General features: G+C 40.1%; 2 protein-coding genes across 3 annotated transcripts in view; both read right to left on the bottom strand.

Moving 5' to 3' along the window:
• KCTD15 (potassium channel tetramerization domain containing 15) overlaps positions 1-11,886 on the bottom strand; it is a 198,873-nt gene extending 186,987 nt beyond the window's left edge. Inside the window, exon 1 of the mRNA XM_048958694.1 lies at positions 11,794-11,886. The gene's annotated coding sequence lies outside the window, so the exon portion shown is untranslated. The remainder of the gene's footprint in view (positions 1-11,793) is intronic.
• Positions 1-21,734, bottom strand: part of CHST8 (carbohydrate sulfotransferase 8) — a 167,868-nt gene that overhangs the window by 114,297 nt on the left and 31,837 nt on the right. The window contains exon 2 of one of the 2 annotated variants that reach the window (XM_048958681.1): positions 11,794-12,017. In XM_048958681.1, coding sequence (XP_048814638.1) covers positions 11,794-11,902 — 109 coding nt within the window. In that variant the 5' untranslated portion in view covers positions 11,903-12,017. Of the gene's footprint in view, positions 1-11,793; positions 12,018-21,734 lie in introns of those variants that run through there. The other variant, XM_048958683.1, reaches the window with a different exon arrangement.

Consider the following 21,734-nt stretch of genomic DNA (forward strand, 5'->3'; position numbering starts at 1 on the left):
CAAGCCCTGCAGGCTGCCTGCTGCCGCACCTCCTCAGACTGCAGGCTGTGGAGAAGACTAACGCAGCCGTGCCTTCATGGGATCTGTGTCAAGTTACTGCCAAAGGAGGTTTCAGCTTGTTAAATGAAAGAAATAGGGACAGACTCATGTAACTGGGCTAAGAAAATGCAGTCGTTACACACAGCTGATTAATGTGCGCTTAGGATTTCCTTTTCCCAAGGTAAGCCTTTAACTCCGGGCGCCTTCTCCACTGGGACAGGAGATGGTAAATATTTTGCCACTATTAAGGCCAGTGTCAGTGTGTTTGCTTCTGACTGCTCTAAGTAATTGCAAGAATATGTTTTTCTTGCTAATTAAAGTTGTTTTCATAGCAAATGGGGTTTCTCTTGGAATATTAACTATCTGCCCTTGCATGTTTTCACATCAGTGGTTAGTTGCTAAAAGGACAGAAAAGGTGGGCACCATGAAGATGAAAATATTCAGAATTCCTGAAATGCAGCATCAGCGGTTTGTTGTGAAACATCTTCCATTATAATCATTACTATCTGTTTGTGGTGGTATGGAGGGCTGCAATCAAAGCGGGCTGAATGCTGTAAAAATTCATATAAATGCACCCCTCTGAACTCAGCGGGAGGCAGAGTTTGACTCACACTCCCTAATTTGAGGAATGTGAAATCTAATTAATGTTACACTGCAACAAGAGTATAGCAGAACTGAGGCAGATGTGTGCTTTCGCTGTGCAAGGCAGCTACAGGGTTGGAATAGACATCTTCAGATGAGGAAAGGTGAAGAAGGACAACAGTGTGCAGTCTGCCATGTTGCTAAGAGGGAGACTGCAGCCTGCTCAGCCCTGCTCCTGGGGCTGTATTATGTGAGACATTTAAAAGTCGTAGTTCTTTCTCCTTAGCAAAAATTGTAATAGTCAAAATATACAGTGGAGCCGGTGCTGCAGCAGTTTCTCCTCAGATCTCTGCAGTAAACAGGGCGGGCTTTGGCTTTGCTCAAAATCATTTGGAGTGAAAAGGAGAATCTTCTGTGCACTTGGAATGGATGATGGTGATGGCACAGCCAAGACTAATATGAAGGGAAAATCAAGTTCAATTCGGCCTTTGAAGTTAGAGAGGAAAAAGAGTAAAATTCACTCTTCTGTGCTGCGGGTCTCCCTTTCCTAATCTGTGATTTCACAGAGGATTCTTTCATTGTGCCACTGAGCTCCTTTCAGGAATTGCCCTTGGCTTATTAACTTGCTTTACTTGTTGTCCAGTTTCTGGGGGAAAAGGCTGTGTTTGTGTGTGGGTGGTATTATTTTAGAAGGTGTCTCAGTTAATTATTGTCTACTGGAACATCACCTAGGATATATTCTTTTTCTGTCGTGCAGCTGCATACTCATGCATTTAAAGGTAACTCTTCCATAGTTCATTAAATTGTGTTGCGGTGAACTTATCTCCACTGGGTCTCAATTAAGAAATGAAGCCAGTGCCTTTAGAGGAAAAGGCAGAGAACAATCAGAATATACTGAATATATAATTTGATCTCTTGAAATAAGCAAGAGGAAAAATATGTTTGGCAAATGCTAAGACAGTAAGAAGGTGTGGGCTCTCACAGATTTGTGTATGGAGGTAGAATCTGATTAGATCATTGCTGTACAAGAGAAACATTTAATGCTTTTAAAAATTTAAGTTCTGAGTTCGTTAACTACTGTGAATTTAATGTAGCAAATATTCTTTTTCCTCCCCACTTCCTGTCTCTCCATTTTAGTACCCCTGGGAACTTCAGACACGCTGATTCTGTGCCTATTGTCTATTAACATTAATTATAAAATTGCAGTGAAATTTAATTAAGCATTTTTGCTCTAATAGTAATTTGATTTCCCTTTTTAGTGTTTAAAATATCTAGCAAAACTGGTCTCTGGATTTCATTTCTACAAAAAAGCCACCACCACCACCAAGAACCCTTCAAACTCATAAACTTCTCTCCATTAAATAAGTTCAAATGTGAAGAACAGTAAAGATAGTGATACCAGCTTTTCTTTCTCATACCTCCTTCACTACCATTCTTTGTGTGCTGTACACACCTTTCGTTTTTCTGTTTCTCTCCCACTTGCGTGTTCTTCTTTGCTAATGGTAGAAAGCTTTTATAATGGTTTGCTAAAGGTTCGTTTTATTTTTCTTCCACAAAGTATAAGTAATTCCAAGAACCATTCTGAGCTATTTACTGCAGTGCAGATACAGGTGAGAAATGCCTATGGAGGAGGCAATACCACTGCTGGTTTAACATGGACAGAACACATCATCAATATATATGTGTTAAACAGTTCCTGACTTTGTACTTTCTTCATGAACTTAATTCTCTTCAATAGCTTGAAAATGAGCAGCTTATAGATGCAGAATGGTTGAAATTTTAATTAGGTTGTGACTTAAGGATGCCTCCTGTTTCCAAGCTACTAACATCTCTTGAGCTAAATGAACGGGTCTCATTTTAACAGCTTATAGAAAAAAAAACTCGTGATTGGTTGGCAGTATTAATCGTGGCCATTCCCTGTGTTTCTCCCTTTCCATTTAAGTGAACTTAGTGTCTGTGGTACCCGTGTTTGTTCTGGCCTTCTGAATCCCCGCCCCGTTCAAATTCCCGCTGACCCAAGTATTCAAGAGAAATATTAAACAATTATGAACAACGTTAAAGTAAAAATGAGCACAGGATTGCTTTGCTCTGATAGACACTGTACAAAAATTATAGTGTCTCCCTAAAGTATATACGTGTACTTTTGTGACTACTTGAATATCTGCCTTTTCATTTGTTTACAGATGAGTAATGAGAGGAGTTTGTTTTCTTCTGTGAGATAAGCATCATCGTGCTTTTCCTAGCAGCTGCATGCACAATTAGGAGGACCCAATTAAAGTTGCATTCAGTTTGCACAAAATGACGGTGATTGCTGTCTATAATTTCTCCTGTGGTTTGACTTATGGGCATTATGCACTACAGAACTTTATTAACAAATAAAGTCAAGTCAAACAAGCCAAGAAAAAAAAAAAAAACCCACCCAAAGCAATCTGAGAAACAGTATATAGGATCTTGGCCATTGTGCACTAGATACAGCTTGAAAAAAGGAGCCACTTCCACCCCCTCAAAGAGCCAGCATGCAAACTTCAAGTTTCCTCTGCTTAGGTCTGTAGGGTTTCTCCTCCTGGCCACAACAATAAGCATTGTGTCTGTCTTCTCTGTCTCCATGTAAGTGGGACTGAAAGTCAGCCACTGACCACAGCAGATACAGGGCATCCCAAGACACCTGAGGATTTAAGCCTAAAATAATTCTAAAGCTAAATATACCTTTGCTTTTTCCAAGCAATATTTATGTCATCATTACATAAATGCCAGTGCTGGACTTTGAGTAATTGGCGTATCATTATGCTGAGTGGAAAGGTTGGATGGGGCGTTGAGCAGTCTGGATTAGTGGAAGGTGCCCCTTCCCCTGGTGGGGGGTTGGAATTAGCACTTCAGGGTCCTTTCCATCCCAAACCATGCTATGATTCCATGAAAGAGAAATGCAGAGAAATACAATATAGGAGCAGGGCATTGGAGCAGTTTCGTTCATAATCTCTGCTCTTCTTTTTCCTCCTGAAGCTGTTCGGTTCCCACTGCTCCATTAGGGGGCTTAACATCCCCTGATGTTCTTCCAGCCTGTGCATTGCTCATTGTGTACATGCATACATACAGGGTAGTATGACATGTTTTGCTTTCATAGTGTAGGGATACCTAAAGTCTGTAGATACTGTTCTATTGGCTAATGTGCTACAAAGAGCAAAACATCATATAGCCAGTCCCTGCAAAGAGTTTTATGATAAAGCGAGTAGTTTTCAACTAAAAAGCAGGAACAGAAGCCCAATAAGACTCAATTTCTGTGGGTACGAACAGCCAATGGGTAGCAAATCTGAAAAAAAAGAGGAAAAGAGCCTTAATGTGCAGAGGTTCTACTTAATCACCACACAGGTCTCCTTACGTAGCTCAAAGCAAAAAAGGGACAAAGATGGGACTTCATTCTATGAAATGCAGAATATCTGACATACAGCAAAGCACTTCAGGTATCTGAGGAGACTGAACAGTCAAGCCACTCGGTTGGTAGTGAAGTTCTTTTCTGCTTGATGCTATGAGCGAGCATTGTGTAGGATAGGAGCTATACAGAGCATGATTTAAATCATTTAATCACCTTGCATATGTCAAGTGGTGATAGATCCAAAACCAATCACTTGCTTTCAAAAGTAAGTACATTATTAATTCAGAGAACATGATAATGATGTCCACAAGAAGTTGTTTGGCTTTTTATGCTCTCATAGGTAACTGACAGTTTTGATGCTGATACACCAAGAAAGACATAATAGAGAAGAAAGCCACCTTTAATTTCAAGCTTCACTAGGATTGTGAGAGGAAAATTAATGTTTACTAACTGAAAAAGGATGATATTACTGGAGAGAAGAAGTTTTGTTTAAGCTGTAAGGGGAACAGTTTAACTTTGAGGAATGGAAATGTACACAGTCTGTTATAAAACAATGTTAATAGCATAAAATTTAGAAAATCCAGAAAGTATTTTAAACTTACGTAAGCTTCTCAAAGTGGTATCAGGTTTTAAAAAGCAAGCAAACTAGACTGCCAGTTCTACTACCAATACCTTTCCTATGGAAACTTTGATATAGCCTCATTTCTGAATGAGTCTTTAGAGGTGACATGAGGGTCTGTTGACCAACCGTTGCCCATTTCTGTAATGCTCCTGCAAATTTCTAGGGGAATCTCAAAAGCACAGAGGCTTGCTCCCTAGGAATGTACTTTCATAAAGCTGCCATTCTTGGAGTCCTCTGACATATCCCAGTGCTGCTGAGTTTTGCTGGTGATATGTTGCCAAGCACCATGAACGAACGCAGCTCTGGGATGGCAGGTCACTTTTTATTTTGCCAGACACAACAAAGAAGTGTCAACTTCTGACATTTTTTAAAAGTAGGCTTTAAAAGAAATATCAAACCTTTTTTTAACCAGTCAGTATCTGAGAATAAATGCCACAGAAATAGAGGGGATAGGGAAATTTGTGGAAGTGGAAACTGTACTGTATGGTGTGAGTCTGATTTAGCACTGCATCACTCTGGTTTTATGCTGATAAATACATTTGGGATTAGGTGACAGGGACTTTATGCTATCAAATAAATGGGCATTGGGTATGAGCTCAGGCATCTAATGTGTGTGCAGCACTGCAGTGGGATTATAACTGCTGCCAGTCACTGGTCTGTGGGATAATCTCGCAGATGAAATGCTTTGGTCTTGCATTTTTGTTGTAGGATCTTGCAGTCCTTAGGTACGTTCAATCCCCTGCAGAAACCCCCTGTGTAGTAGGAAATGGAAGCATTTAGCAGGCGACTTGCCTTGCTTGACACAATAACACGCAATGTCTGAGCAGTAGCACAGGACAGAAAGAACCACAGAAGCCTTACATCCCAATTGCACAGGCTAACACAAGTGCTCAGCCTCTGGGGAAGCACTATGGTTGACAGGAAATACTGGTTATGGAAATGGTGGCCTGCAAGTTATAGCTGAGAGCTGTATCTGCTTTAATGGACTTCACTATTGACTTTTCAGCTGTTAAAACCATGTTAACATAAACTGTTAAAAAAATAAAAGGAGCGAGAAAAAGAAACAAAAAAGTTATGACTTGATGTAGAGCACATTAACAAATGCTTTATTTTTCATAAGGCTGCTGAGGAGATGCCAGAGTCATGAAAACAGGGAAAAGTGGTATAGAAAACGATGTTTGCATATTATAGGTGATAAAACAGGTGATAAGTGATCGCTTTCAGCACTGAACTCCATTTCTCTTGAACAAGACTCCACTGGCAGCGTGGTGTCTTTTGTAACCATCTGGACAGCATTTGATTCCCCTTTACTGGTAGACTGATGAAGCTGCTGCCAGCACATCCCAGTTTTCAAAATAGCCAGGTTCACAGTCAGTCTAAAACAACCATTTCAAGCAACAGAAAAGGGAGTATCAGATTAAGAGTATCAAACTCAGAAGACCACATTTCCATCTCAAGTGCCTTCCTTCAGCAGACAAGAAGATCTTTTCCTTTTAATCCCAACAACTGCAGACCGGAACTAATCTGCTTACAGGGACATTCCTTTCTAGGGGAAGTTCAGAGGATGCGACTGCTCTTTAGCTTGTGGAAGCTAGCCTTACAGGAGTAACGGTACAGCACTTGTGCCTGACAAGTGCATCGCAGGGCCCACTTGCCTCCTGTACCAAATCCTTTTGTTCTCCATTTCTGCTGGTTCTGTTAGATGAGGCAGAGTACATGGCTCTCAGTTCATAAAGAAAACAAGTTATAAATTGTAGGAAAATTACTTCTGAAATTATACATCACTGCCAGTTCATTTTCAATTGTGTTTATAAAAAAAGTTTCCAGTATAAAAAACAAGTGGTACATTGTGCACCAGGAAAGTATTATGGAAATTTACTGCTAACATGGAGATATGCATATGCCTGTAATTTGGGACTAGGAAGGTGTGTGTGCTCTGAATAAGTAATTAAGAAAAAATCAGTTCAGTTATAATAGCGGTATTTACTCTAGGGCTACTGCATTATACAGAAGACTTCTGCACTGTGGCTCTCTTGTGCCATCAGGTTTGCTATAGCACTCACGTGCAGGCCCTTCTGACTGTCATCTCTCCTTCCCCTCTCCCCATCCCAGCGTACCCTTGGTAAAGCAGAAAGTAAAGGGGATGACAGCACTGCGTTCAGAATTGGTAGATGAGGGAAAGAGAGCAATCTGTGCAGAATCTAAGTCAGATGAGTTTCAGGCTCAGTTATATTCTTGCTTGACTTTCAAATGCTGGTACAGAGTGCAAACCCATTTCTATTCTACTCTCTGTTTTCACCCTTTTGGAGCTTCAAACTTGCGACATTTAAGATGTGGAAAATCCTTTTACCAGCTCCCACGGGAATGTGAATCTGTATATATTCATCTTAAAAGTTTCAACTGAAAGCTTAGCGGTTTTTGAAGTCAGTAACCATATGGCTAAAACAAAAGAGTAAACATTAACTGTTTCCCATGGACTTAATCACCTCAAAGTAATTTGCTGTCTGAGTATAGGTTTACAGAAACATTAATGCTGTTTTTCATTTGGTGCATTTTCTATAACAAAAATAGATGCCATTTTAGAGTACCCCTTTGTTTCTGGCTGAAGTTTGTAGAGCGCGTTCCTAAGTGCAGTGTATGTATTGTATCCCTGATGCACACGGGAAGCAGTTCGTCATGATTGGTGACTCCACACTTAGTATTCACGACCACATGCCAGCCCACAGACTGGCAGTTCTGCAGCTCTGAAGTTCCCGTAGGTGTTTGAAATCCAGTGCTGAGCTGTCAGGATGGCTTCAGTCTCTGGACTCTTCTCTCACTACTGATTTTGTTTGTCCAAGTGATCCTTTCTTGCACCACCCAAATGTAGCTCCCACAAATCCAAGTTCTTCAGTTGGTGATCTCAGACACTGCATTGGCCCAGAACAAGGCTATCAAGACACTCATTAGTCCAGTCAGCTCTTCTATGGTCAGTCCCAAGAGAGAGGGACTATGTCACTATGCCAGAGAAGCCCCTTGGTAGCCACAGGGCCTGGACAAGCCCCCTGCTGGCTGGAAATGGTTCCACCACAAGCACAGCAGTGCAGTCGCTGAACATTGACTTGCTGTAAAGTTCTTGTATGCTTAATATCCTATCATGGAAAGGAGATTTCTATATGCAAGAGTTGTTAGCATTAGGGTAGGAATGTATGTTTAAGTTTTCCTTGTGCACCATGTGCAAATGTGTTAACTTACCCGCCCTTCCAGTTGTTTTTTTTACTGTTTCTATTTAAGCAAAGTTTTATACACCTATACAGGACAGCATTACATTTCTGTTTGATGTAATACTGTCTCTCATTCATATCAGTGCTGAACCCACTCCCCTGCTTCACCCTGCGTTCTTCATAATAACAGCACTCTCCACAGAAGCCCAGAAAATGTCTGTTTTAAGTGAAGTTATTGTCCCTTTAATGACCACAGGAATATCCACAGCATTTTAAGTATTGGCTTGGGAAATCTGTTCTGCCCACCCTAAGTAGCTGTCTGTCATAAGTATATCTGCTCACGATATGCATTATATAAATGAAACTGTACAGGCAGAATGTTTCTCAATCACAAGAAAGGCTCTACACCCACTATCCAGAGCGCATATACTTTGTAAGCATTGGTTTCCAACAGATAAATGTAATCAAGGTTTATATGCTCACAGAAGCCAACAGGATGGGATTGTTTCACTCGAAAGATCAGAAGAAAATTGTAACTAATGTTGTGGAAAATTACTTTGGTATTGCTTTCTCAGTACAGCATCACAATTAGGTAGCAATGTGAAGCACAGGGAAAGAATAAATGAATAGTAACAAATCAACACAAACAGCTACTGTCAGGAGTGCTTTGCTCAGTGAAAGTAATGTAAGCATTACTTAAAGTTTTATGACTGTGGATTTTATACTGGTTTAAGTAGTACATCAAGGTCTCACCATCGTGCTTGCTAGGACTAAAACAATCAAGAGCAATTTCCGGAACAGACAGATAAAGCTGAAATACCAAAGTATTTTTATTAATCTTGTTTCATAAGTTGTACTATCTTAAATTAAAGATGACTGAATGTACTAACAGTGAAAAATGCCCTTTTGGACAATGCAAAACTCTCCTATGGTGCTTTTCAGTGCAAAAGAAACGTTATTGACTTTTCTGGAGTTTTCCTCAGAAGATTCTAAGCCCTGCAAATGCACTTTGCTGCACAGTAACTACATGGGAAATGCAAAACCAAAGGCTAATCCAATAAAGCTCTGCCATGAAAAATCTGTTGTCCTAAGTAGCTTAATGACACATGCATTTTTTCAATTCTATTGAGGCAGCAATCAGACAAGCAAATTATAGCAGTATCCACTCTCCATTAGAAAAAGACCCCTTTGAGGAGAAATGCTCAGATGAGGGGAAGGGAAGCATCTTTTTCACACATCAAAACATCTCTTGTGATTGACAGATTTTCACAGGAGGCTGTCTGGCAATGAAATATGCCTACTCTCTTTGTAATGAAATGAATGACTGTTTTTCCTATGTCCTTTATGCTTCCTAATGTGTTTTTGTGGTAACTGGTATCATTTTCAGAAGGAGTAGAGGTGAGTTTCTGAGTCCACCATGAGCTGAAAGCACTTAATGCACATGAAAATCACCCAAACAGAAATAAGACTAATTGTATGGAGCACCTTTTATTCAAAGGTGCAGTCTGATTCCTGTTAACATAAATTGTAATTGAATGTGAGAATCAAGCAATTCATCACACACCTTTGGCAGTAACAGCATTGCGGGGATGTTCACTCTGTAGCTACAAAGAACCCTACTGACAGCTACTGAATACATCAAGGAGTGCAGCAGGGAGGGAAGGGAAGAGGACCTGAGTTCAAACTTGCCTTTATTTAAATGTGCTTGGGTGTCCCACTCAACAGTTACATCCTCTGTAATAATTTACAGTATATTACACTCAGCAGTTCAAGAGGTATGTGACAGAATAGAGTTCAGGAGTTACTGTTCTGCTCGGCTTTTGTCTTGTCATGCATTCGGATAGAAGGATGTTGTTTGTGCTTGGGAGGGGAGCTAAGTGACCTAGAGAAAGGAGACTTCAGAGATTGCAAGGTAGGTAAAAGTGACCAGTGAGGGCAGGATGGGGGAGAAAGAGAACAGGATAAAAGCCTTTAGGAAAACCGGTGAAACCTGTTCAGAGAACAGGTAGCTACAGAGGGTAGCTCTTGTGCAGAAACATATTTTAAGTCCTAGCAGCTGTCTGACCAGGAGTGCTACTTTGTCTTAGAAATGGAATTTGACTCACCATCAAAACAGATCCAGCTGAGGAAACTGGAGCACTGCCTGCTTCTGCCAGGGGTTTCCCAGCCAGCAGGCTAACGTAAAATATATTTACATATGTTTTATCTATATTATACTATTTTATCTATTATCTATTATTATACTGTTTTATCTGTATTATACTATTTATCTATATTATACTATTTTTATATAAAATATGTAGATTTAAAATATATATATTTAAAGAGGAAAAGATCCTTTCCCTGTTGTAAATCCTTGGGGGTTTGGGTCCCTGCCGTTACTGAAGGAGATATGATCTGATCCTATAGAATCTATCTAAATTCCATAGGTTGTGGTACAGCCACACCGAATATGTGGCCAATAACAGTATGAAGGTGAGTCTGTTCTCAGTGTAAAACCACCCCATGTTTACTAAGTGGAAAGGCAGGTCCTGCACAGTGTGCACCTCCATAGTGGAGTTATCTCAGAGATTTCTCTCTACTACACAGTTTGTGCAATCACCATTTTGGGCATTAACCATACGAGCTGCTCCAGTGAGCTTGTATGGCTAATTTGGGATGTGTAATTTCTGATTTTTGCTTTATTTTCCTATTAACTTACAGACCTCATAGCAGTATTGATTCCAAATGAATATGCACAGTACTGTCAGTTTTAATCTGTAAATTATTTTGCAGCTAAGTATACAAAAACAAATTAGAAAAGCACTGAAGTGACTGGTTAATTCTCTGCTTTCCGTGACACATTGATGATTCATTATATCTACAGTTTCAACTGAGTGTCTGCTTTCAAAATCCGTGTGCAATTGGACTAAATAATAAACATATTATAGATTGTTTAGTGACATGGAAATAAGTGCTTAATAAACCTGGGCACAGAAATTAGCACATAATGCAAGGACTTCTGCTAAAGTGTAATGTAATTTTGTATTTGGGTTCAGCTGCTTTAAAAATGTTACCAATATTTTATCTTGAAATATACACAGTCACCTTGACTGTGCAATGAAGTCGTCAGTTGAATTGACTTTTTATAAAGCACGTATTCAGTCAAAGGAGAATTTCAGTGCATATATGAGCAAACACAACGACCGAACCTCTGCGCATAGGAGTATTATTACGAGCTGAAGTAACCGTGCTGACATTTGTCTAGGCTCTGAACCAGCCTTCCCTGCAGCCTTAGTCAAAGAAAAAGTGACTGTAAGGAAATCAAGGGAAGTCTTGTGCATTTTCACACTTCTTGCATGCCCACTGCTTAAAAGGAAACCACTACTTCAGCATGTAGTTTTCAGATCCTCACATGAATGTGGAGTGGGTTTTTTTGGCTTTTTACTGTTTAAAGTTACTAACATGAGAATATGGCACACTTATGAATGGAAACGGAAATATTTAATAGAAGTTATGCACATTAAAGGAATATGTCTTCAAATATTTTAAGCTTCTTGCATGGCTTATTTTACGCATCTCTTGTCTTGCATCTCTATGAAACACTGAATACCGTATTCAGAGAAGGGTGTATGCAGAGTTGAACCTTGACAGGAATTTTCAGTCCCAGATTTACAGTGGTATAACTGGCAGCAGAAGTTGGTCTCCACTTTAGCAGACAATTAACTTTATCCAGCTGGACCCAGTACACCTTGGCAAAGATTCCTGCATAATCAGTCAATTGTTTCTTGGAACTGCTTTTTATACAAACTCTTTTTTTCCTTCTTTTTGTGGTCAATTAACCTCAAAATAGCCTTTATTAAAAAAAAATAACAATTACTTACCTGTGTTCAAGCAACCTATGTGGAAAATGTGAACATGTTAAGGGTACAAGGGTAAAAGTCTAAAACACTGAACATGAAAGAGCGACTGAGTCAACCAGAAACAGGAGTGCTAACCTGGTGTCTGCTGATGAACTATTTCTTCTGGATCCTGCAGGTGAATGAAGACAACAAGCCCAGCTGCTCCAAACAGCAAGATGAAGGAGAACAGACATGTCAGCCTCATAATTATTGTTCTCAGATCAATCCAGTTTGGACCCAGGAAAAGAACTGCACGCAATCTCCAGAGCGCTCTTCACTCATAGTCTCGTCCTCTCATCTGGAAGTCTGGCATAACATACCTACAAAAGGTAAAACAAAACCCTCTAAAACTTAACACTTACATTGTGTAAGGTGCATTCGTTGATGGAAGTTTTTTTTTAGATCAAACAACTGATTTCTTTAGTATTTCTTAGGTAAGTTAATTGCAGTCATCAAGTCAATTTCAGCCCAATCAGTTTGTCTGTAATTATGTGTCACTGTTTTTAACATGTTGGAAGTACAATGTAGAATATCATCAGAAATATAACTTGGGAAAAACGATCATGCCATGATGGTAATTTGCAGAAAAACCCTCTTAATAGTTTTCTTTCTTTGAGTGAATCATACATCACTTTTTATTTTGCACTGATTAAGCAATGTGAAAACGATGAAGTGAGATAATAGGGGGAAAAAAGATAAGAAGCACAGTAACTTGCATGTCAAACATGAGGAGAGTGACCAACAACTGGCAGCTGCCTACTACTTCAGCCTTGAGGAAAATAGTGGGGCACTGCAGGTTGCTACACAGCCTGTTGGAAAAGCTCCATGGACCTATTGATTTCCAAAGAGAAATGCTGGTCACAGTGCTTGGGCCACCTTTCATGGGATTGCACAAAGCACCAGCAGGCAGAGTGCAGGGAGCAAGCTGGCTGGCTGCAGGAGCACTGGACACTGGAGCTGCTGCCTCTCTTCCCTAGGGAACTCTGAACAGATTTCTGGGCTCGGTTCTGCAGTTCTCACGACTGGCTGTAACACTTGCAGCTATGTGCCATTTCAACAAACAGCAGCAGCACTGGTCAGTCCTAGATGGGCACCATGTACGTGATTCTAAACCTCTGACTGCACGCACTCCTAAGGCAAATACTTTATTTTAAGCACAAAAATAGTCCCACTGGAAGCAGTATCCATTCTGGTAAGAGTTAAGAAGTGAATAGATGAAAGAATGTGAACAACAACAAAAAACATCAGCAGTGCCAGTTGTTGTATTAACTAAAAGAAATGCTTTTGTCACGCAAGTGAGCTGGCCATACATTTTTTGGTGACATGTAGGAAGGTCCATTAAAGAGCAGACACTGAAACGGGTTCCCAGCAAACATAACCTCATTTCTTACCAGCAGATTATTTACCACAGGGACCCCGGCTGGAGAACAGCAAGAGATTGCAGGAGTCACTTCGCTTTTATTGTATTTCTAATTGGAAATGTGAGCTGGGGTAAAGGTTTCTGAAGGTGGTCTTTATTTACAAAAGAGGTTTTAGGTACAGAAAGCTCGTGTTACATTAGCCTGCAGGGAGGATGGGTTGTGGAAAGGTGATGATTCAAAGTAATTATTCCAGGAAAAGTCTTTAAAGATTTCTTGATGTGCCTGGAACATTTGGTGTTAGAGGCAACTTCTTTTGCTCTTCATGGTTTCCCTAGCTGGTTTTTAATTCTCTGCAGGATATTTGTTTTCTAAATTTCTAAAATGCACCAAAAAAGAACCATTTTTGCAGTTCCAGTGAAGTCATTTTTGAAACTGACTGATAAGGTTATTTAGTGGCAACTATGTTTGTTTATTCAGTGCATAAAGCAGCCAGAGGAAGGCTTGAGGCCAGGAACATTGATGGATGCTTGTATCTTATACGAATGCTAAGCATCACTAAGTTCTGTCTATGTGTAGGAAAATGCAGCTTTACTTTCTGTTAAAAATGATGGCAGAAGTTAACTGTATAGTTTTATTTTTCCCTTAAACGTTTTTCCCCTTTTTAAAAGTAAAACCAAGAGAAAATGAAACTACATTTTTTGGCACTAGCAAAGCTGAATCCATATGGGTCTTTGTACAACTCCATCTATATGTGTTACGTGCATGTGGATGCATGGATGGGTTTTTTTTTGCACATGTATTTATTACAAACATATACACATTGAAAGGATCAAATACTAACTCTAAAGCTCCAGTGGAGCCGGATTAGGGAAGGATTAGCCTTCAGAGCAACTGTGTTATAATTCCAACCACTGCTGTTATATGCAAACGATTAGGAACTTTACCTTGAGTTTACTGCAGAAGGTGTCCATACTAAATGGTCAGAGGTTTGGATAAATGGGTACTTAGGACCATATCACCTGTGGCAAGGCTGGTCCAACACCAAAATCAGAGCATCATTTTGTAAAACAACACAGTCAGAGCTTTCTAGGAATTGTGCTTAGTTCCCTGATATAAACACTTTTTCTAACCTACTTACGCTCTCTGCATGCCCATGGGGAGGAGGATTCTACTACCCCAGTTTTACAGGAAAGGAATGAGGTAAAGTTGTTGCCCGAGATCATACAGGAAGGCTGTGACGGAGCAGGGAATTGCAGTGTCTCCTAGCCCTGAGCTGGAGTCAGCAGTACTGCTCCTCTCTGCTGGGAGTGTGAGCTGGCAAGAAGTGCATGATCATAATTTGAAAGACAGGAGTTTAAAAATATCTATTCCCTAATAACTAAGGTTTTCTATTTGTGTAATGCTGAGTTTTAAGGTTGCTTTTTGAATGAGTTATACTCTTGAGCAAATGTGGGCTTCTAAAACAATTATTATTAGCTTAAAATGCTAGACCATTTTCACTTTATGATTTGTTGAAATGTTTTTGTTTGAAGTAAAGGCAATATCAAGAAAGAAGGTCCCTAGCCAGTTTTTAATTAGTGCAAGAAATACTACAGTAGCAGTTTTTAACAGTTATAATGTTTACATTATTCCATATCCTATAGGACATCTGTGTTCAGGATCACATAGCCTTTTAGTTTAGACACCTCACGATGCAGCAGTAATGAAGGCTAGATGGAAGCATGTATTGACAGAAGAAAAGGTCACATGTAATGATACAACTCTACAGAAACACTACTGTCATTCCCTGTTCACTCATCTTTGCAAAGAGCGAATGGAGAGCGAGTCCAAGAACGAAAGAGAGCCTCTTGCCCCTAACAAAATTAGTACCCCTCAACAAAACACAATTTCAGAGATCTTTAAATTATGGGTCTACACTTTTCCCATCTCTATTCTTCTGTAATTATTTTGTCAATCAGTTGTTTTTAATTAACACGTCGTAGGAGAGTAAGCCTGGTGAATGGGGATGACTGTTTTATAGATGCTGAGTGCGTGCTTCGTGAGCACTCCCAGGCTGGTCAGAGAGCTGCCAGAGCAGTTGGCATCAACTGATACATGTGAATGAAGTGTCTTCATTTGGAAATATTGTCTATAGTTAGATCCCATGATTTAAAAGATAAGTTAAATACCATGATTTGAAAGATAGGTCAGATTAAAAAAAATAAAGAAGGAAAAAAAAGAAGAAAAACCTTAGTGGAGAACCAGCTAACAGTTTCTTCAGGCAGTGCCTCATCAGGCCTATGAGGGAGAAGATTGCACACAGAGCTCCAGAGAGTTTTGCACAGATCTGAAGCCTTCAACTCATACTTTGCATTCGTAGTCACATTCTTCAACTGTGCTACTCACAATAGGCAAAAAGATATAATTTTTTATAATTCTTATTAGTGTTACTGGGAGTGCAAGAAGATAAGGTTGCAAGCAGCTTCCAATCAAAACTTCATTTTCAGTTGCCGTGAACTTATTAAACAGATGGGGAGCAGTTCACCAGAACATGCCATAATGAATTGAAATGTCTAACTTTTAATTTATTCTTCCTTTATACGTTTCTGCAGTGGATAAAACTCCTAGGCATCGATATGCGTTTTTCCAAGCTTTCCCATTACAATGGTATGTGAATGTTCTGCCCTTGAAAGCAGCAGAACTGTGTGTATATGCAGATAACAATTAGCACGCAGGTAGCACTTTCCAGTTCAAAGATATTCATTAATCTCCACAGCACTCATCTGAATTGTGAGGTGAGAAGTATTAGCATCAGGTAGGAGAAGCAGTGGTGCATCATGAAAACAAACCTTTTCAGGAAAAAGGCTGCACAATTTTAGATAAGAATCTTACAGATAAATTTGTGGAAAACTGTTGAATATTTTAGCAAAATATTCAGCTATCACGGCTTTTAGTTTCAAACTCACAAGGACCAGTTCCTCCTGCTCCCAGGCAATTCTGAAAACCTCTTAGAAAGACACCACAACACAGTGTGGTGGGAAACATGCCTCATGTCGGCTGCTTAGCTGGAGCTGTGCTATTGCACGGCGTCCACTGCTGAGCCTGTCTGAGCAGGAGCTCCCTGCAGCTTCTCCTGGAAAGGTCTGCGTCATAAAAGTGAGGCCTTGGCCTCCTGGCAAAGCTATTTTTGTTTAGATGGAAGTTAAAATGAACATTTTAATTTAAATCTTCTAAGGAGAGTGACACGGAAAGCAGTACTTCAGAGACTTCCTTTTTTGCAATTGCCCTCTGGACGCCTCATGGCTAAACATCTTTACTGCAAGTAATTTGACATTATGATAATGGTCAACCCAAAAAAGGCAAAAAGAGACAGTTTTCTGCTAACATCTCTGTTGTTTAATTCCTCATCTGAGATGAATTAGCTAGGCTGCACTCAGGGTTGCATCTGATAGCACACAGCTGTTTGCTCATTCACGAGCTTTGTGGATGTAGAATCTCTCCCTTGTCTGCCAACATGTCTGTGAACAATGATGTCGATAGATAATAATCTAAGAGCATGATGTGCTTCAGGTAGAAACTCAGGGGATTGTCTTTGGACCATCTTGAAGAGAATCTTTCCCTAGCAGGGGGCAGTAGTTGATACTTCAAAAGAAAGTACAAAAACCTTGAGAGCAAAGCAGTAGGATAGCTTACCCCCAAGAAGAGGTCCGTCTATCCATATGGAGATCAACTTTTTATGTGCATAGCATGTCTTAGACTGGCTGTCCATGATGTCAGGGCATGCACCATTCACAGCACTACAAATACCACAACTTTTAACATTTAAAAAATGTTTAAAAAGTGTTTCAAGAGCTCAGTCACTTGGCGAGAACAAATAGAATAAGCCTAAAGGTGAAAAAAAATGTGCAAAGACAAGAATGGAAGAGAATGACTAAGGTGAGCCAGGGACTCTGTAAGGCTCCTGCCTGTTGCAGGACACCTGTGTACACTCCCTTCTTGGGGCTCTGCTGTGAGGTGCTGATGCAGCTCCAAGCCAGTTGAGGAATGCAAACTAATGCCAGACACAGATTTACGATACCATGTACATCAGCAAGCCAACAAACTACCCAAGTTGTTTGCAAACATCTACTGATTGCTAAATTGGACAATTACAAATCACCTATGAATCAATGTAAATGCCTTGTTCACACGTACACAGTAAACTTCATTTCTCATGCTATACAAGCTGCAGCAACCAGTTCTTTTAGTTGATAGCAGGCTGCTGGTGCAGAGTAGAGTCAAAGCCAACTGTTATTCAAAGGATGGCAGCAGCATTCAGATGTTTGTGCCTTCTCAAAGCAGGGATTGATGTGTTTCCATCAGGCATGTTTCTGCTGCTGCTTAACCATTTACACAGTACACAGCAGGGATTTCCCTGGGCACTATTGCACCATTCTTGGAATGCAAACTGAGGTCCACAGTGCTGCGGAGCTCCAAGTGGAGGCACTGGTCCGTGCAGAACTGCCCACACCTCACGAGCCATGGGGCCTCAACACCATTTGTCCGGATGTCTATTCTCTTTGCCAAACTGTCCCCATTTAATGGCATGCATTGACTTGCTGGTACTGTCAGCTCAAAGATGTTTATGAATGCAGATATATTCTCATAAAACAGTCCTTAACAAATAGGAATAAAAACTGTATGTTCAATTTCAGCATTCCCCTGGCTGATGTGGGGCTGCTGGCAGCTGTGATGGCTTTTTGTCTTCGGCTGTACTCTGTTTTGGGTGTTCTGAAAGGGGGCTGTAATGGTGTGCTCACTTTATGCGTTATTAAGCTAATTTTACTTAGATTGTGTCATCTGGAGGCTGGGACAGTGACAGCGCGCAATTAGCTGAATGGAAAATAACAGAACACTATTACTACAAGAATATTAGTAAAAGATTTGCTATTGCTACAGAAATTATCACTTGTAGACATATTAACTGTGTTTCCATGAGCTGTGTGAACAACTGCTGCTCTTCGTATCTGAAGCTGAGACAAGCAGCCACTTCTTTACTTCAAAGCACTTACAAGGACTGAAGACCTTTCAAATACTGGGCACAGTGTTTTCCTGTCACTCAAGTATCCACTCTCTACTTTACTCAGACTTCTAGATCAGGCTTATTGTGACATTTACAGGAAAAAGAAAAGATTTATAAACCTTATCCATATTTACCAGTAAAACTAACTTTTTATAGCAGTTTTACAAATGCAGGCGTGGTAGTCAGGGTGAGGATATTAAAAGTCACATTATTCTGTAGCTGTCAGCACTTCTTGGAAATAGGAAATGCAAATTAATCCTAAGTATTATGCCCCAAATCCTCTAACTTTTTCAGCGTAGAAAGAAGTAAGAAGCTATTAATCCTGTGGTTGCTTCCATTCACATTCCTTTCATCTTTGGGCACTGGATTTTCTGTCACTGTCTTCTTGCTGATGTATCAATAGAACAAAAATTTTGATTTTGGCTTGGAAAAGATAAATTTGTTTCCATGTGATAGTTAAACACAATTATTTAAATTTTGTCTCTTATTTGCTTCAACTTTGTATGTAATTCTGTTCTTCTTGTGCAATCACAAAAAGTAAATATTCTGAAGAAGGATAAAGTAAGAATTTTTAAGTTGAATCCAGAAGGCTCTGGTAAATTGTTGGATATCAGGGAAGGGAGGTGGCTCAGCCTTCCAACCTCTGCAACACCAGCTTCTCTATGAGGTCTGATGGTGAGTCCCTGCCCCCATGGCTCTGCTGGGCTCACTCTGAGCAGCCAGCCAGTGTGGCCAGATGCACAGATCCATTTAAGCAGTTTGATTTTAAAGAAAAGAAGGCATAACCTGCCTTGTGTGATTTCATGCAGCATTACTTTAAGCTCTCAGTCTTCCTAAGAACTGCTTGCAGAGGAACTGGTGCTTGGGTGAGTCAGACCTACTGACCTGCCTGATGAGCTGGCTCCAGCTCTTCTCTGCAACTTAATTAGTGTCCCCTGTGTCTCAGCCAGCCGGAATGAGTGCACACACTGAGCTGACCACCTATGTTATGTGCCACCTGGTGCACACCAGTCTTTGTAGGAAATTAGGCAGAAATTATTGACTTTTAACAGCTCTGTTCCCCAGTTACTGATGTCATAATGCGTTCCAGCTTTCAGCATCTCCTCTAATTATGCAGAATGGGGATTTCTTGATACGAAGGGAATCCTGAAAATTGCAGGACCCTTTTTTGCTCACATATGCATGAACCCATATTCTGCAAGAAGTGGGGGAAAGGGAGTTCAGCAGGCTTTCTCTTATTTTAGAGGAAGTGTAGTTTGTCAGGTATTAGTGGGCCAATTTCTGTTCTGTCTACCAGTTTCGTCCTTAGGATGTGTGCATCTCTAGAAGGTATACTATCCCACATAACATGCTAAAACCTGAATTTTGGAATAATTGCAAAGAGCTGTGAAGTTGTTTTATGTCAGAGCAATAGCACGTGACCCTTTTTGCTGATTCACAACCCCCTGGCAAAGCTGCTCTTCTCATCCCCTCCACATACTGCAGTACGAAGCAAGCAGGTACTTCTGGTTTCCACTTTCATCTACAATTTAAGACCAAAAAAGACAGCGCTCAGTAAACAGCCAAAATAATCCTTTCAAAGTCAAGAAGATTTCATTCCTATCTTTGTGGGTGCAAATCATAGCAGAGTCATGTGTTACTAATCCCCTCAGTACTGCAGTAGGTCTGTAGCAAGCTAATACACACCTCTCTAAGGTCCTGGAGGGGTTATAACACTATTCCTAGGCTAAAATATGATCTCCAAAGCAGTTTGATTCAAAATGAAAAAAGTCTTCTTTGCTTTGTTTCAAATTAACATCTCACAGGAGCCGTGCGGTGGAAGTGCAAACAGTGAGTGTAAATAATGAACTTGTTCAGATCTCTTCTGCACTGGCGTGGAAAGAACACGAGGCAGCAGACCCCCACGCCTAGGGCCCCGTTGTCCCACCTGCAGCATTTCATTACAATTCATTACATTATACTTCTACTGAATGCAGTGAGCTCGAGTCTAAAATACAGAGGAGAGGTGCCCAGGCTTTCAGATGCCCACTTCGCTCCAGTTACTCTGATCAGAAATGCTTCCCTCTCCCTCTACTAGCCTCTTCTGTTTAAAGCAATTGTCACATTAATCAAAAGGTTCCTTTAGATGATCATCATTTAGTTAACTGCACAACTGTATGACAATGATGAGTGCACCTCCCTGATATAATTTTCTTCAGTTGTCCTAAAGTTCCCTCATTTGTCTCTTCCATAGGTTTCCTGGCTACTCCAAATAAGAACACCTTCTTTCAGAAGATTCAGAGCAACTGCAGTGAGCTGGATTTCCAGAAGTACCAAACAGGTAACTGCCTGGGCAAATTCCCTCCTTTATGTCAGTGCGAAGCAGTACGTTGGATTTTGCATTCATAAATTATCTGTTCAGTTTTAGATGTGTTAAGGAGAGAAAGATGAGAGCTTTAAGCTTAAATATATGCATTTTATATATATGCATTCCTAGCCATTGGGTAAAAATTTTATTCACATGGCAAATGTCAAATTTTAAACACTTTCTACAACAGGGCTTTTGAGTGGTTTTGTGTACAGGTGTGGGGCTGTGTCCTCCAACATCACAGCCTAACTTTGTGCCATATTCAAGGTTCATGTAATGCACTGTGGAGGTTCGTGATTCCTTTATGTTAGTTCCATTTCCTAAAACAAAGGAAAACAAAGGAAAACAAAGGCTTTCCTAAAGACAAAGAATATGAAGATTCTTTGTCTGAGAGTCATAAGGAGGCAAGAAAAACACACAAGCTGTAAAATGGTCCCTGTAAGTTAGGAATTAAAAACTATAGTTATATGTGAGGGTGGATTTAATTCTGCACTTGAGGAAACAACAGGCAACAAAATTTCTGCAAAAGCAGAAAGAAAACAACCTCCTGGCTCGCTCTGTGTCTAGTTCATTGCAATGCTACTATGGTTATTTCAGGAAGAAGAAAATAGCCTTCATAACCTTGAAATGGAACATTTTGCTGTGTTAATTGAGTGGGTTCCTTTGTTGACTCAGGCAGTTCTCATAAGTGTGTACATCTGATTATTTTCACCCAATACTGGCTCCTTTAATCCTTCTAGCCTTGGTGACTAATTTGTTTCTTACTGCAGTATTAAAAATGCTTTCTTCCTAACGAGAGATCACCATCTGTTGAGTCAAGGTACTTTTTCACTTTGCCCGTATGTCACAGATAAGTTATTTCTTGTTGGTTTTGATTTGGGCAGTTGAAACACAACGGCTCATTGAAAGGAGATACTCTGCAAAAAGATGTAGTTAGAAAACTATGTTGTTTTGTTTTTTTTTTCCTTCTAAAATGCCTGTTACATTTACTTTCCAGTTGAAAATTTTCTCCCAGGATAAATGGTAAACTGAAATATTTGCATTTTATTTTGAAGAGCAAATTTCTAAATGAAATGAAATAGAATTTTTGTTTTGAATTCAATTGTAGTGTTATGGCAGTGTGTAAAGGAAAGCTGTTCTGACTGTTGGTGTGGATGTACAGAGACATGAGTGTTACCTGAGATAGTCTGCATGGGCTGAGAAGTCTGAATCATGGGCTGAGCCTCCCCCAGATCCCACGGCATGTGTGACAAAAGGAAAGGAGGCCTTCAGCAAGCTGAGTGATCTC

The sequence above is a fragment of the Lagopus muta genome, chromosome 12 (assembly GCF_023343835.1).
Source record: "Lagopus muta isolate bLagMut1 chromosome 12, bLagMut1 primary, whole genome shotgun sequence".
Taxonomy (NCBI): Eukaryota; Metazoa; Chordata; class Aves; order Galliformes; family Phasianidae; genus Lagopus; species Lagopus muta.